Source organism: Monodelphis domestica, chromosome 4 (genome assembly GCF_027887165.1).
Source record: "Monodelphis domestica isolate mMonDom1 chromosome 4, mMonDom1.pri, whole genome shotgun sequence".
In the NCBI taxonomy this organism is placed as follows: Eukaryota; Metazoa; Chordata; class Mammalia; order Didelphimorphia; family Didelphidae; genus Monodelphis; species Monodelphis domestica.
In genome coordinates, this window is record NC_077230.1 from 299,804,380 (window position 1) to 299,822,190 (window position 17,811).

A 17,811-nucleotide genomic window follows, 5' to 3' on the forward strand; every position below is an offset into this window, starting at 1 on the left:
ACAGACTGTAGGAACAGGAAGGAATTAATACCTACCCTCCTCTTCCTCTTCCACATCACTCAGACTTTTATCTTCCTGAAATCCGGAGCTTGCGAAGCTCTCACTGCTGGTGACACTATCCAGTCTTTGTTTCTTGCCTTGCTCAAGCTCCGACTCCTTTTCTTTCTTGGGCTCAGTCTGTAAGGCTGCATCCTTGGAAGAGACCCAGAGAAAGGGAGAAGGTGAGATTGCTGAGGTGGAAGGAGAAATCAGACTGTCCAGCAAGCTCCTGGCTGCCCACAAAACCATGTCACCCAGGAAAGTGCCAATGCCCTGGCAGTGAGAGTGAGGCAATGGATAGAACCACCCACTGAGCACCCTTCAGGACAATACATTCCAATCGAACCTTGACTGGGTCTCTAGGCAGGTTAGAAGAATGGTGAAAAATAATGGCACTCAGGAGGGAATATTCATCTTTACTGGACTTGAGACTTTAGCTTGGAGTGCTATTGGGGGGATGAGTAATGAGTGCCGAAACCTCTTTCAGTTTTCTAATTTTCTTTTCTTTTTCAACGAACCATTCAATTAATTTATTTTTATCTCTTCCCTTCCCCATTGAAATGGAAAAATACTCCAAAACTTCTTTACAAATACGAATAGTCAAGCAAAAAAAAGATTCCCACATTGATCGTGTCCAAAAATATGTGTGTCATTCTGTCACCCAAGTCCATCACTTCCCTGTCAGGAGATGAGTAATCATTTTTGGTCATTGCATTGATCAAAATTCTTAAGTCTTTCAATGCCGTCATAGTGTCGTTGTAGAAGTAGTTCTGCTTCTATTTACTTATTTATTTTCTATTATTTTATTTTCATATTAGTTTATGAGAATTTCCTTAAATTCCCTTTCATAAATCCTTATGACATAATAGTATGCTATTATAATAGTTTAGCAGCAATTCTTGAATATGATGGGCACCCTGCTTGTTTCCAGTTCTTTGCCACTACAAAAGGAGCTGTTACAAATATTTTCATACCTGTGGGCCATTTTTCCTCTTTGGGCTCTAGATCTAATAGAAGTATTACTGGGCTGAATGGCTTAGCAATGGAATCTTCCTGTTTTCCTGGGAAGCTGAAGTGATTGTGATTTTTCATGATGACTTTTAAAGCAAGAAAGGACCATAGGGATCCTCTAGACCAACTGTCTCATTTTATTGATAAGAGTGGACACCGCCTAAGCTGGTGGAGCTTTTTGCTTGGTTGTATAGCTATTTGATGGCACTTGTTGATGGTAGGTCCCTGGTGTTTCTACCCAAAGGTCAGTGGCACCTGGCTGCTTTTATTCAAGCAAAACTCAATGCATCTTAGCAGGACATTCATCACTGGATTGATTTCCCATGTAAAGAAATGCTTTTCATACTTGACCAAGAGTCTGCCACTTGGATCCCTCAAGTCCCACCAGCTCCCAATCCTATCATTTTTAATTGCTAATCTTTCTGGGTCTCACTGTCTTCCCTTATAAAAATGAGGGAGATGGATCCATTGGTGTTTAAGGCTCCTTTCAGGTCTAACATTTGATGATTTTATAATTCATTAGAAAGGATAAACAGATGGCAAGAGCACATTGAAAGCCAGAAGTGATGCCTCCTCCTCTCAGAAGGTAAGCTCTCTGAGACAGGGGCTGCCTTTCCTTCTATATGTCACAGTGTCTGGCACAGAGGAAGGACTTCATACACGCTTGTTGTTGGCTAATGACTGAATGGCCTTAGTAATTAATCTGGTGATTTATGATATTAGCACTTATTATTTCCCTGGGCTTAGTATTGCAGGCCACACAATTGGGTGCTGAAAGTTTCAGTAATAGCCCATTTCTAGGAGCAAAATCCTGGAAGAGCTAGCTTTAGACCACCATCTTTGGCCTCTTTATCTTGAACTCTGCTTGTGTTTTCGTCCTAAGAAATGGGCTGTTTCCTCCAGCAGAGGGCACAGTGGGAGCAGGGAGAAGATGCTGGGACAAGGCAGCAGAGGTGATAGCTGTACTGGACTGGAGAGCAGGTCTGAAAGGATGATTAGGAGGAAGAATAAATACCACCTTCCAGGACTGTGTGGGGAAGGAGGAAACCTGTCCTGTGCACACACAGGGTCCAGACCTCAGGGCTCTTTGGTGTTCTGGGTCAGCCAGAGAGAAGAACAAATACTTCCCTCCCTTTACATAAAATAAAGTTTGATTTGGCTTCTGTTCAGTCAGAGAGAGATTTTTCACTGGCTCCTCCCCAGGAAAGAAAGGATAAGAGAGTCAAGAAAACAACGTGTGGTAGCAAAACTCCTGAGCATTTTACTGAAACAGTTCTGTAGCCCTCTGAGAAAAATCACACATGAGGATGTGACACTTGGAGAATAGTCCTCATATCTACATGCCAGACTCTCCTGCAAGCGGGGACAGTCCGACATTTGGTATTCAACATAAATTCTGGTTGACCAAAGGAAATTGGGTCACAGGATGAGTTATCCACCCAAATGAGACAAATTACTGAGCTTTAACGACTAACTAAAAAAATAATATTTTAAGAGTCTGGTGTGTTCATTTGCTTTTGCCCTTGTAGCTCCAGTTTCCAGCACGGAGCCCAGACGGTAGTGGCTTCTTCCCGATCTTTGGAGATTAGTCCTTTGATGCTGCTTTCCCATCACTTGCTGTCTTTTTTTCAGGCCTTCAGCTTCTACCTCATGAAATATAGCCACAGGCTTTCCACAAATACCCTCAGCTCCACCAAGCTGCATGGGGAGGCCAATCATTAAATATAGCTGATGAAGGAAACAGAACCTTCAAAACAAAGGACGCACGAATCCGAAAGTTCCATCCTGCCCCAGTCTCTAGGGTGTTCTCTTGGCTCAGGCCTTCCTCAAGGCAGTCCAAATTTTCACGGCTGAAGAGAATATGTACGGCTGGGATAGGAGTGAGACATTGTTTGATCCGAGGGGTCCCAGGGGCGCCACACCTCACTCGCCCCTTCCCTGAGCACAGCCTTTTTCTATATAGTCTTCTACCAGAGCCACTGAGAAAATCGCTTTTTAAGTGGAGGGAAACTCGACTCCCCCCCAAAACGCCCGCCCCTGCCCTCCAGCCCACCCTCCCACAGCCACACTGGAACCTTTTCTGTCAATAGCCTGACGCACACTGGCCTTAATGAAAGAATCTGCACTCAAACTTTCGCAAATAACGAGGGATGGGCAAGACGGAGCATCTGCCACTTTGTACACAACATAGATTAGTAGCAGGCAGCTCGATGGCATAGTGGATATAGTGCCCGGCCTGCAGTCGGGAATATTTGAGTTCAGATCTGGCCTAGTTTACTAGTTCACTAGTTAATAACTAGTGAACTAGTAATACTAGTTAGGTGACCCTGGACGACTTGCTGCAGCCTGTTTGCTTCAGTTTCCTCATCTGTAAAATGAGCTGGAGGAGGAAACAGCCAGCCGCTCCAGCATCTTTGCCAAGGAAACTCTAACAAAAAGGGGTCACGGAGAGTTTGAAATTGCTGAACAATAATAAGCAAGGCAAACCCACCAAATCTTTCAGTTTAATTGGTTCCAAGAGCAGATGGGCAAACATACCCAATACTGAGAGATATTGATATTTTCTGTTGCTAGTCTAAAAAAGGACAGCATTAGTGCAAAGGGTTGTATGGACAATATTTTGTTAAATTCTTGCTTTCCTTCTGTTTGATTTCTTTTTTGAATTGAAAATTCTATATAATTAATTCATTTAGAATATTTTTCCATGGTTACATGATTCATCTTCTCCCCCTCCCTTCTTCCCTTCCCCCTGTAGCCCTCGTGCAATTCCACTGGGTTTTACTTGTGTCATTGATCCTTCTGTCTGATTTCTAAGGCTTTGCTCAATCCCCTTGAGGTCCTAGCTATGGGAACCCAATATAACAATAGGCAGGACCTAATGGATAAAGCTGGACTAGGAAGTAGTTTATAATTCCATCATTGATTATGGGTGAGTGACCTAGCCAACCTAAATATTATTTTTTCCATTTATTTATTTTTTAAACCTTGACCTTCCATCTTAGAATCAATACTGTGTACTGGTTCCAAGGCAGAAGAGTGGTAAAGGCTAGGCAATGGGGGTCAAGTGACTTGTCCAGGATCACACAGTTAGGAAGTGTCTGAGGTCGGATTTGAACCTAGGACCTCCTGTCTCTAGACATGTATTTTTTTTCCATCTTAAAGTGAAAAGTCATGCTTTGCTCAAGAAGACAGTCCTCTATATCTGCACACATTTCTAATATTAAGATGATTTGGAATAAGTTAAAAGAAAAAAGGTTAGAATGACTTATATCTCAATTCTCAAATCTTCTGGAATGAACTGAATAGAATTATTCTCAACATTATTCAATAAACAGGGGGCTGATTCCAAGAAATTGAGAAGGATTGGAATATGAAGGGGCTCTAAAGGTTGAAACTAATGAGAAATGTATGTGTTTATCCTTTTGAATTATCTTACTCTTTAGACTAATACTTCAGAAGCAGATTAGCTCAATGATAACTTTAAAAAGATTCTCACCTTAAATGTATACTCAGACAAAACTCGGTCATTTATTTACATACCTTGTTGAGAAAGAAGAAATCTCTTTTGCTCTTGAGATAGTTGGATAAATTTCCATATTTGCAGTATTCAACTATCACCATGAGAGGACCTGAAGCCAAAAAAAAAAAAAGATATTTTCAGCATCCCAAAGTCAAGTGCTCAAATGACAGACTTGATGAGTTTCAAGCCAAACCATCTTTAGCAATGTACTGGCAAATGCCCCAGAGGGCCTCTGAAACTAGGAGTGCCACAGACAGGGTGACCTTCTCAATTTAAGCTTAAAGAGAAAACAGACACAACACCTTTCTAAAAAGAGAGAGAGAGAGAGAAACCCTGAATTTCTTATTTCAGTACTTCATTGGTCTTCAATTGATCAGCCTTACTCATTCAACGTTTTTATCTCTGGTAGAGCAGAGGTCTGGGAAGTCCCAAAGATGTTCATGCAAAGTAGAGGTTATTGGCATTTTTTTTCCACACCTTGGTGGCCTTGGCAGTCTGGTCAGGCCTAGGGACTGCCTTTTCCCAAATGATATTTTTAGTACATAAAAAATAAAATTACTATAAAGGAAACCAATGATTTTGAAATACAATTATTAAAATATAGCATTTTAACTAGTAGTGGTATTTAAAATACATTCACATGAGTTATAGAGAGCTTAGTACAAAACTTTGATTACATTTCTTTTTTTTTTTCCCCAACACTTCCAATTTGGAATCAATACTGGGTATTAATTCCAAGGCAGAAGAGTGGTAAGGGCTAGGCAATGGGGGTTAAATGACTTGTGTAGGGTCACACAGCTACGAAATGTCTAAAGTCTGATTTGCACCTAGAAACTCCCATCTCTAGGCCTGGCTCTCCTGGACATTGAACCACCCAGATGCCCCCTGCATATATTTCTAATAGCACCTGTATTTTACTATTCACAGTCTTGCCTATGGTTGGTCCAGCTTGTTACTGTTTCAGACCAGCCCAAGTCTGACAAATGGAAGAATCGCCCTTGAATGGGAAAGTGACCTGATCTCATGTACCCTGAGACTTGGGTAAGAGCAGGTCACAGCCACAATTTGATCTCCCTGCCTTTGGAGAGATACTATGCGGAGTACCCAGTTAGAAAGGAAGAGTGAGTACATGGAGGTTGTCCTGGATTCAGTGGATGAGCATGTGGGAATCAGAGTATCAGGACTTCTTTCCCACAGTTCACTTGAGTCTGGGCTGGAAACCCCTTTTCAAAGTTGAGAAATATCCTCTCGGGCAAATCATGGACCAGCGCTCCTGCCCCTATGCAAATGCTCCTTTTCTAGAGATGAACACAAATCCTTCAACACAATAATAAGATGTGGCAGCAATGCAGGAGGAGTATTTTGAGGGAAGTCAGCTTTCTAGGCAATCAAGGATTCCTCTTGGCCCCCAGAAACCCCTTTGTAGATTCTACCTGAAAATGAACTAAACCTCTATATGCCTCAGACCCTGTGTGTTTGATTCAGTAAGTGATTGCCTAAAACTAGCTTATATTCGTAGAGTACTTTATAGCTTCTGAAGCAATTTCAAGTTTATTCTCTCATTTTACTCCCACAATAAGGAACATGAGGTGCAAGTAATGACCCTCTTTTTAAAGATGAGGAAACTGAGGCTCAGGGAGTCTGAGTGACTTGTGTAAAGTTATACAAGGAATAAAAAGACAGCTTCAGAATCCTTTGATGTTGAGTCCAAAGTCTTATCCTCAATGCCATGATGTTTCCCCAAATGGTAGCTCACCTTCTTTTGTCCTGCCTAATCTCACTATAGATGACCCTAGTACAGAAACTCCTGCTTCCTAAGAGGCAAGAATAGGAGCATCTTTCTTTTAAGGTTGCCACAGTGGCGCCAATCAGCAGAATGTTTTATTCTCCCATTTGATGAAGAAAGGAGACATTCAGTTTCCTAATTAGAACAGACGGCTCCTCTCCCTCTATTTACCTCCATGCTTGGTGCAGGCCCCCAGCAGGTTCACCACATTCAGATGGTGCCCAATGTGGGTCAGGATCTTGAGCTCAGTCATCAAAGCTTTGTATTCACTGGCTGTGGCCCCCTCTGGAAAAAAACAAAAGCAGGGGAGAGTCAAGGAAGTAAGACAAGAAAGGCTCCTGCCTTCCTGCCTCAGGTAGGGTTCTTGGCCTCCCTGTTTGTTAAGGCCTAGGAATTGGCCTCCTTCACTTCCCCACATTATGCAGAATGCCTAAGCTTCCTTGGTGTTTGCTTTTCTCCCTTTCTCCCCACACAACATCCTTTTAATTACAGTAAGATCCAGAACAGTGGTTGTGTTAGTCATTGAACATTTCCTCTCAGTGGGACTGGTTGTAGTCAGCAAAATGCTGACTCAATCCTGGGGTAATGTACAAAGAGTCTCCTTCCAAGTGTTTCTGACTGACCCAGAGGCAGGCAGCAAGAACATTAGTTCTTTCCTTCCCACCCTCCTCTTCCCGTCTCTGTCTCTCTGCCATCTCTCCCTCCCTTCCTCCTTCCTTTCCTTTCCTTCCTTCCTCCTTTCCTTTCTCCCTTTCTTTCTTTCTCTTTCTCTTTTCCTCTCTCCATGCCTTCTCCCTACTTACTTGTCTTCTCCATCCCTTTCTCCACCATAAAGAAGTATATGAAATCTGACCATGGGTTCTTGGGTATTTGTGAGCTGACTGATGGACCATTTCTGGAAATGTTTGTAAAGCATCTTTTCTCATTACACCCCTGGGGTCATCTCAGCCTGTGGAGATCCACAAGCATCTTAATGTCACTTCACACTCAAGGCTATACAATTTAGGCATATAGGGATGATAGCTTCATAGCTGGAAGGACTCAACTATCTAGTTATCTTAAGTTCCATCTTCTCATATTATGACAAAACTAAGGTTTAGAGGTGAAGTCACTCACCCAAGGCTAATAGAAACTACAAGAGCAAGAGCCAGAATTTGAATCCAGGTTCTCTGACAATAAATCTATAGTAAGAAGTTCCAGCTTGGGCTGAAATCCTAATCATTTGTGTCCTTATACATTTATTCTATGGTCGCTTTTTAATCATGGCTACCACTTTACAAACTTTAACTAGTTAACATTGTAGAATGCCCCTATGAAGCAGGGAGATGATGAGAAATATTTCTCTCACTTCAGGGAAGGAAAGGAAAAATCCTCTCTGTTCAACTTCCCATAGTGAAAGAAGTACAGAGAAAAGAAGGGAAACCAGACAGCTGCTAACTAGGGATGCCATTCTGTCCTGTGTCTGTCAGTTACAGATAAAGTGACAAGAGAATTCTGAACAAAATCTGATTTTTAGGATTTTTATCTACAGACTAGTTTGAAAATATCTTTAAATTCATGTAGACAATGGAAAAAAAGATAACAGGATTAAGACTTAGAAATGAACTAGGCCCACTGTCGTCAGTAAGACAGAAATGAGGAAGGGACACCTGGATGCATAAAGATGGGCCAAACTGGCCCAGATAGGAAACAGAGCAGGTCAAAGCTCCCATGAAGGGTAGAGTAGCTCTTGAACTTCCATTCTGATTGTGAGACAGGGAGTTGTTATTGTTCAGTTGTTTCTGTTATGCCCAACACTTAGTGACCCCACAAAGATTCTGGAGTGGTTTGCCATTTCCTTCTCCAGCTCATTTTTTACAGATGAGGAAACTGAGGCAAGCAGAGTTAACTCACTTGCTCTGGGTCACACAGCTAAGAAGTATCTGAGGATGGATTTGAATTCAGGTTTTCTATCTACTATGCTCCCTAGCTGCCCTAAAAAAAAAATGCTAGCAGGCATTTATTGTTATTCAGTTGTGTCTGACTCTTTGTGACCCTGTGGACCATACTGACTATGGGGTTTTCTTGGCAAAGATATTGGAGTTGTTTGCCATTTCTCTTCTCCAATGGATTAAAGCAAATCTAGAGGTTAAGTGACTTGCCCAGGAGACATATCCAATAAGTATCTGAGGCTGGATTTGAACTCAAGTCTTCCTGATTCCACACCCAGAGTTCTATTATCCTAGTTATCTCCTGAGATACAGAGATCTAGTTTCAAAACAAACCAATGAATGAACAAACAAATAATAAGCAAATAGATAAACAATCCAACAAATAGATAAATGAGAGTCTACCCAGGACTTTTCAGAATGAGAAAAGGAAGAAGAATCCTGGGAGTTTCCCCTTCTTCAAGTATTTCTCCCATCTGTGTCAGGTGAACAATGAGCTTTCTGAACTTCCCTTGATAATATCTTGGGATTCCTTACAGCTTAAAAAACAGTTTTGGGGGGGGGGTTGTTTGTTTGTTTTAGCAGCACTGTTTCCTTTTATCCCTGGGCTTTAAAGAAAGCTTGCTCAAGAATGGAAATAATGTGAAAATCCTGATGAGAAAGAGGAAGTGAAATGTTTTCTATTCTTATAAAGAGAGGAGAGCTTTTGGAGCTTTGGTTTCCATGCTCCATCTGTCAGGCATAAGGGATTTTAAATCATCCTGAGATTCAGCTCTACCTCGTAGGGCTTCACAAAGCAGCTATGTATCTTTCAACACAGGCAAACTGTGGAAGACTTTTTGCTAAATGTAAGGAAATGTCTTACTTTGGGGTATAGAACAGTTTACAGATCTGATCGACTTAATTTTTCTCACATACCTTCCTTGACTTTACTTGATGGTTAAGTCAAACTTCAGCCAAACCCTTGGGATTTATGATGTGCAGAATAGCCACTAAATTTCCATTACAGCATCATAGCGGCTCATTCCAAATATCGCAGCCCTGAGTTATAACAGACTGGAATCCCCAGTGTTCCAGTATCTTCAATGTGGGAGAAGCACAGGACCTTTGAGGCTTTAGGGTCTATTTCCCCTGGGTCTAGTTGCTGGATTATTCTGTGGACAAATTCAGTGTAGTATGGGACTTCAAGAAATTGAGAAATCCATGGAACTTTGAGAAATTAAAGAAAATATGAAGAAAAGTATACCACGTTTGGATGTCTATAACGACTCTTAGCTAACCCTGACTGACACCCAGGGAACACTAATGGACAGTGGCTCCATTTCCTGTACACGCTTACATTCATGCACGGGTGCACACATACACGTACATACCTTTCAGCATTTTCACAGCCACTGTCCGGCACGTGGGTGATTTCTTAATGCCAAATGCAGCTGCTTGGACCACTTTTCCAAAAGCTCCACGTCCAAGTGATTTTCCTACAATGAAAACAAACTGCTAATCTATGTGACAAGTCAACAGGGTGAACTGAGGTCTGTTCAGCAGAGGAGTGTCTCTTTCTAGATCCACACAGGGCTACCGAAATGATCTTTTCCTTTCTGGGATTGGTGTGATTTTGAACAGAACCCCTAATGGAGTGGTCCCAAAGGATGGGTCATAACAGATAGCACATTTCCAGCTGTCTCTTCTTTCCTAGTCATCTCTGTATCCACATGGCTTCTAATGAATCCCCCTGATTCCCCATTAAAGAGTTTTGAGTGAGAAATGACATCTAGAAGTGATCTGTTATAGGCAGGTTTAACTTAAGATCATTCTTCTAGAGAAACATTTCCATAAAATGTACAATCTCTTTTGATAAACCTCTTCTTTTATTCAATAACCCTGACAACTAGGAGGTTCTTCCTACTATCTAACAACTTCTAACTGCTGAAGCTAATGATCATTTTTTATTTTTTTCTCCTCATTAAAGGAGGAAGGGGGAACAAGGTGGTCATTACCTTTTGTATAACAATGCTTCACAGAATAGAGAACAAATTTTAGTTATTCACTTTTCTCTGCTTTGAATTAAATATTCCTAGGCCCTCTAACTTTTCCTTACTTGTTGACTAAAAAGAACTTGGTATTCTAAATGTGACTCAATTAATAATTAAGGGTTCTAAATGTGATTCTATTATTAATTAAGGGTTCTAAATGTGATTCTATTATTAATTAAGGGTTCCAAATGGGATCCCATGATTAACTTAGAGTTCCAGATGTGACTACTAATAATTTAGGGTTTCAAGTGTGACTTAAAAAAACCCCAACAACTTCAGGCCCCATTTAAAACTAGCCCTTAAAGGGAAATCACATGAGGTATCTATCTCAACAACCATCAGGGCAAGGTTTTCTATTGGAAACATCAGGGAGTCCCTAGTACTCTCCGAAAGCAAGACCCAGGTCATACTGGATCACCCACCTTCCCAACAACCTGAGCTTTCATGTCAGTGCTCTGCTAGGAATATACGCACAGAACCATTTCATCTCCTTTCACAATAGCCCTCTTTTGCACTAATCCTACCGTCAGGAAACAAGAAAGAACTCAGAGAAGGGATGTTCTCTGAAGCATGGTTAGATGAGTGGAAATTATCCCCACAAAAGTCGCCAAATGAACAAGTTGTGCTTTTTGAACTCTCTTGGGAGTTCATATCACTCCTTTGGAAATGGCTAAATTCCCAGAGTGAATCCTGGCAGTCTCGGTGCTAACTGGCTACTCAACCTCCCCCATTAGCCTCCCCTGCTTTAGCTAATTAACCTTTCTTCCTTCCTCACCACGCTGTCCCTTCCCTCAAAGAACACACATTTTTCTAAGTTTCTGTTTGAGTTTGAAGTTGCTTTTTGGTTATATTTGAAACTTGCTATTTTCAATGTATCCTTCATCCCTTCTCTTTTATTTGGCATCTTCAGCTGTAAATTATCTAAGGCAGAAATCTCTAGGGGAGGACATTTTATTCTCCCAGCGAAGAATCCCAAGTGAGAGGTTAAAATACCAGTAGAAACATAACAGCCCTCTCATAGATGACCCTTTCTTCCTTACAAATGAAGTTTTTTAAGTCTGAAAGGCAGAGCAGTGCTTTTAAAGCATGAAACATACAGAGGAGTTTTTGTTGTTGAGTTGTTTTTACTCATGTCCAACTCTTCATTGACCCTGTTTGGGATTTTCCTGGCAGAGATACTAGAATGCTTTCCTAATTCTTTTTCCACCTCACTTTACAGATGAGGAAACTGAGGCAAACAGGGCTAAGTGACTTGCCCCAGGTCACACAGCTAGTTACTCTCTGAGGCTGATTTAAACTCAGGAAGATGAGTCTTCCTGACAAGCCCAGCACAGTATCCACCATACCCCGTAAGAGTGCATTGCATTTTTCTTCTACGTATAAAAAATGTTCAAATATCGGCCAGAATGGGATCAATATGCCTTTAAAGCTGAATAACTGGAACTTCTGTTAGACTTTAAAAAGACCAGATGCAAGGAAGCTTGTGAGAGAGGAGGGCAATCTCTCAGAATTGTAAGAAGTGGTTCATCGTCCATTTGAAATAGGTTTTGAACAATGGTACATGTATAACCCAGTGGAACTGCTTGTCAGCTTCGGGAGGGGAATCATGAAGCATGTAATGATGGAAAAATATTCTAAATAAAAAAGAAGAAGTGGTTCATTTAACTGAGTATTTGTCGTCGTTCTCTTACTAATTTCTACCTTGGTGCCTCTTCCGTGCAAAGATTAACCCTCGTCTTTCAAAGGCAAAGCCAGCAGAGAACCAGCTCTGGTGGATCTTAGCACACAATTGGAAAGGATTCCATATGGTTCATTGGAGAGAGTTCCAGACTTGGAGTTAGGACAACCCAAGTTTGAATCTTGCTTCAGACACATCTATGTGGCCAAGACAAGTCACTGAACATTTAACCTCTTAACCTCTACTATATCAGTTGTAAAAGGGAGATCACAATAACACCTACTCACTGAGTTGTGATGAGAATCAAAATTCGTCTCTATACCTCTAAATAAACAGTGCCTTTCAAGCCTTAAAGCATTATAGAAAGGATAGTTACCAACATGGGACCAAAGAAAAAGTGTCTTTGGTCTTATAAGACTAAAAATGAATGAATACTCCAAGAATTTTAAATTTATCAGATTTAATAACAAAAAAGTGAGAGAGAAAAAGAGATTCCCTCAGCTGAGTGAGCAGAACAAAGAGCCAGAGACCCACAGCTGCCACGCTTGAGCTAAAGCAAAAGCCCAAAAGCCCCACAGTGGGGGCTTCAGCAAATTTATAAACAAACCCATACAAGGGCACAACACAACGACATAAGACAAGGAGACCCCAGGAAGAATAAAGGAAATGAAGTCTCCTGGCCACAATATTTTTTAAAACCCACAGTCTAGAGACCTGTCTAGCTGGCCTTCAAGAAGGAAGGCTGGTGACATTTCCAGTTCCCTAAAGTAGGCCTTGTCTATTTCATTCTGCCTCCTGTCCTCCTCTTAGCACCCTCATGTCTACCATCTGGTTCAGGCTAGCATGGGCATCTCCTCCTTTGACCACGGATGATTTGAAAATTGCAGTTGTCTCCTAAGCAGTCTCTTTGCTACAAGTCTCTACTCTCTCTCTGACCCTTTCTCCACTTGACTATTTGATATTACTAAAGCACAGATAGGTAGGACCACTAGGGCTCAAAGAACTCTAGCGACTATATAAACTCTTCTGGTCATCCTTTCAAGGCCTTCACAATATAGTTCAAGCCTACCTTTCCAGACTTATTATATATACATTTGTGACTCTGGGACCCCACTGGGAATTTTCTTGGCAAAGATAATGGAATGGTTTGCTGTATTTCCTCCAGCTCACTTACAGATGAGGAAACTGAGGCAAACATGGCTGAGTGACTTGCTTTGAGTCACACAGCTTGGAAGTGTTTAAGATCTTATTGTACATTACTCTTCTTCATGCATGCTACATTCCACCCAAACTGGCCACTTTGATATTGCTCATTCCTATTTCTGTAGTTCTGAATGAGCTGTTTTCCACATCTGGAACACTTTTTCCTCTTCTGTGCCTCTTAAAATCCCATGGTTCAAAAGGCATCCACAGTTTTATAACTCTTTGGACATAAATCCAGATGAGAGGATAACTAGAAATAAGATATAGTTTTATATATACATATATTTGTCAAATGATGCCTTCTCTAATTACAAGAGTTGAAAGAGGAAGGGAGTTATTTGGATATTTTAATGTAACAAACAAATAAATAAATTTAAATTTAAAAAAATTCCCAGCTTCCTTTAAGGTTGAGCGCAAATACAACCTTCTTCAAGACACCTATTCTGATGTACCTGGTTGCTGGTGTCCTCTTTCCCTGAAAATTACTTTGTATTTATTTTGTACACAAATGATATTAATTTTCCATCCATCCAGTCTATCCCCCATATTAACTGTGAGCTTCTTGAATGCAAGAATTATTTGGGTTTTCTTTTTGAATCTCCTGTACCTAACATAATATTTAGTATGCAGTGGGTGCTAAATAAATGTTTGTCAAATGAATAACGAAAACGTGGATGACTTTGATCTGGCCTTGGAGAAGAATAATTCACATGATTGGAATCTTGATGCCTTCATAGTACCAATATAAAATGTTCTTGTTAGGAGAAGAGTGACTCTGCTCAAAGGCAAGAAAACTCTTTCTAGAATTCTGCTCGTTTGTCTATCAAGGAGAATATACAAGGCATGGCCTGAACCTGGGAAATAATAGAAATATCCATCTCCGTCTCTGGCCGCCCCTCCCCCTACCCCATTCCTTGGGGGTCTTTTCCCACAGTGGTAGCCACCATGCATTCTCTTTTCAGCCATCACAATGCACTTGGTTTAAACAAGCTTTGGGGACTTAGCTTCTATCAGTGTAAACCGGTTCCCACATTAGGGTGAGTTGGTTGACTCCCTTTAGCCTCCTCAATTGTTCATCTGGAGAGCAGACTGCCGCCACCTAAAACAGCATGAAGCTATGATATTCCCTTGAATCAGTGGCTGCACTGGCTCCCTTCCCAATGACCCCAATTCCCTGTTTCTGGAGAGGCCCAGTCATGCTGGAATTGAATTCTCCCAATCCTTGATTTCTCTTCCCTAGAAATTACCCTTAATTTTTTTTTTGCCTGGAATGCCACCAACTTGCATAGGAATGTGCTGGATCATTTCTCTATAATGCCAGGATGCTGGAATCTCCTCCCAGGCATTCTTTGACTTGCCAGGCTTACAGGACGCCAATGGGGCTGCTCGGTACAATTTCTCCATCTCTGCCCCCCTTGCAGACTGTGCCCCAACTCAGGGCTGACACATAAGCCTCTGAGATCCAAGAATAGTTAGCTTGCTTGACAAATTCCAGGAACCCTAAGTGGTCCTCGATCTTCAACTACTTCTGTTTGAAATGCTTTTTCTAATAGAAAGGTGCTGCCAGACGTTTCCCTCATTTTTATCTGTGATGAGTTTTTGTGGGCTAAATTCCTTAATAGGTCTTAATGGAGAATTATTAACAAAACCATCTCAAACATGTTGTCATGAATCCCAGGAAATTCAGCAATATTGACTCACAGGCCTCAATTCCATTCACCTGGGTGAGTGGATACAAAAAGATTTGGATAACTATATATCAATATGATTGGCGTCCTTTGAAAGCCTCTTTGTTTTATTTTATAAATTAAAAAACACAATTCTGAGAAGTGTTTCCAGAGATTTTACCAGACTGCCAAAAAGAGTTTGTCACACAAAAAGGAAGTTAAGAACTTTTACTCTAGCTGGTGTCATAAATTTCCAAAAACTATTACTCATCATTAACCAGTAGAACTTTGGTACAAAAATGTTGAGTGGCATGAGATCACAGAAGGACTGGAGCAGAGTGTCATACTCACTAGATTTCTCAGCACCCTGGAAGATAGCTCCATAAAGTGAGAGAAAAAGGACCTTGTTTCAAATAGTGGCTCTGCTAATCACTCTTTGTGTGACCTTGGACAAATCAATCAACCCCTTTGGGCCTTGGTATCTATATATTGGACAGTTAAGTGGCACAATGAATAGAGCTCCAGGCTCCAGGAAGATTCATCTTCCTGAGTTCAAATCCCACCTCATATATTTACTAGCTGTGTGACTCGGCAAGTCATGTGAAACTATTTGCCTCAGTTTCCTCATCTATAAAATCCTCTGGAGAAGGAAATGGCAAATCACTCCAGTATCATTACCAAGAAAGCCCCAAATGGGGTCACAAAGAATAGGACATGACTTGAAAATGATTGAAAAACAACAACAGAATTCTTATATATAATACATAATCTTCCCCCCCTCCAAAATAGACCAAAGCTTTCATGATTTAAAAAAAAAAAAGGCTCCAGGCCCTCCTGGTCCCCTGTTAATTATGGAACCACTTCCTTTTTCCCTCCTCTCTGTACATCAGGAGAAAGTTCCCAGACTTAAGATGCAGGGAGACGTCATCCACCTGAAGCCATATCCCAGAGCCTCATGCTAACATCAATCAAACTCTGACATCTGGCAAGACCAAGAGGGAAAGAGATGATGAGAAAGTTTCCCCACACAGTGAACCTGGTGGCCTACTTATTCAACTAGGATCACTCAAGGAATTCTGGTAGAATTATAGAAGTCTCCTTTAAAGAGATTACTGTGTTGGGCCAAGAGAAGAAGACTTGTGATAGATAAGCCCTTATAGCTTCCATTGAAAGAAATCATGTTTGATTGTGACTAATAACGCTGGAATATAACAGAATGTAAGAATGGCTCATGATTGTGGGAAAACTATTCCTTGTTTGCTGCCAAGGTCATAGAGGGGCTGGGCTAAGTGCCATGTAACTTAAACTTGCATAAGGAATTTAGCCAGTGTGCCACCTGCCTCCAACTTCTCCAAATTTAGACCTTTCCTCATCTGTCAGGAGCCTTTTCTTATTTCTGTTTGTTCTCTGCTTTTCCCTAATTTCTAGTTTTTTTCCCATGCCAAACAGAACCCAAACTCAGGGTCACTTTTTTCTTTTCTTTTCTTTTCTTTTCTTTTCTTTTCTTTTCTTTTCTTTTCTTTTCTTTTCTTTTCTTTTCTTTTCTTTTCTTTTCTTTTCTTTTCTTTTCTTTTCTTTTCTTTTCTTTTCTTTTCTTTTCCTTTCTTTTCTTTTCTTTTCCTTTCTTTTCTTTTTTCTTTTCTTTTCTTTTCCTTTCTTTTCTTTTTTCCTTTCCTTTCCTTTCCTTTCCTTTCCTTTCCTTTCCTTTCCTTTCCTTTCCTTTCCTTTCCTTTCCTTTCCTTTCCTTTCCTTTCCTTTCCTTTCCTTTCCTTTCCTTTCCTTTCCTTTCCTTTCCTTTCCTTTCCTTTCCTTTCCTTTCCTTTCTTTTCCTTTCCTTTCCTTTCCTTTCCTTTTCCCTTTCCCCTTTTCCTCTCTTTTCTTTTCTCTTCTTTTTTAAAATCAGGCAATATATAAGTAATATAAGCTGAGGAGTTTGGGTTCCAGCAAGCAAAGGTTTAATTCTTCCCATTTTTCCCCACTACCAATAAGACTTCTCACAACCAGTGAAACCAACAGATACCCCTCACATGGAGAAATCTCTTTCCTTTCAGGCAAAGTGTGACAAGTTCCAAGAATGTAGGATCCACAATGTGTTTTCCTAGCTCTATCAGCTAATGATTCTGGCATTCATGTAGGAGCAAGTGGAAAACTTTTAGAGGCCACTACCAAAATATTTTGGGCAGGAGTAATTAAGGCTCCAATTGTTTTCTTGCATTTCAGGCTGGCCAGCCTGGGGTTTAATTTGCACTATGACGTCAGAGCAGGAGTTACTGGTAGGCCAAAAGAAAGTACATTCACTTCATGTTTACAGCATCTAGATTCCCTGGAAAACAACAGCCCATCCCTCATCAGAAACTAAACTTAAATGACCCCCTCTCACCTACCCAGGATTTTCCCCCCCTTGGTTTGTGCAGTGCCAGAATTCAAGGAAATTCAAGAAGATTTATACACCAGAATGGAGAAATTTCCAATTCCAAATCTATTGAAGAAAAGGAATTTTTCCAATGAAATGTGGAACCTCAGTTCTACTTTCCAGCAAATTTGTTGTCATTCAGTTGTGTTCAACTCTTTGTGACCCCATTTAGGGTTTTCTTGGCAAAGATACTGGAGCGGTTTACCATTTCCTTCTCTAGCTCATTTGATAGATGAAGAAACTGAGGCATAGAGGGTGAGGTGACTTTCCTAGGGTCACTTAGCTAATAGGTATCAAGGCCAGATTTGAACTTATGAAGACGTATCTTTCTGACTAAGACCCAGCTCTGTCTATCATCAGATAAAAGTACCAGTCAGTTTTCCTTAAATTGTAATTCCCTTTTTCTCTGTCTCTGCCTTTTCTCTCTCTTAATTCATTTTGCTTTCTCTTCTCTCCATCTTGATCTTTTTCTCCCTCTTCTCTTTTTCCTCTCTCTGTCTTTTCTTTTGTTTCTTTTGTCTCTGTTTCTTCTT

The 17,811-nt window shown here is 40.8% G+C and overlaps 1 protein-coding gene across 1 annotated transcript in view; it reads right to left on the minus strand.

Moving 5' to 3' along the window:
• Positions 1 to 17,811, minus strand: part of FLT1 (fms related receptor tyrosine kinase 1) — a 201,170-nt gene that overhangs the window by 30,584 nt on the left and 152,775 nt on the right. The window contains exons 18-21 of the mRNA XM_007495262.3: positions 9,658 to 9,762; positions 6,528 to 6,641; positions 4,591 to 4,679; positions 36 to 192 (exon numbers count right to left, since the gene is read on the minus strand). Coding sequence (XP_007495324.2) covers positions 36 to 192; positions 4,591 to 4,679; positions 6,528 to 6,641; positions 9,658 to 9,762 — 465 coding nt within the window. The remainder of the gene's footprint in view (positions 1 to 35; positions 193 to 4,590; positions 4,680 to 6,527; positions 6,642 to 9,657; positions 9,763 to 17,811) is intronic.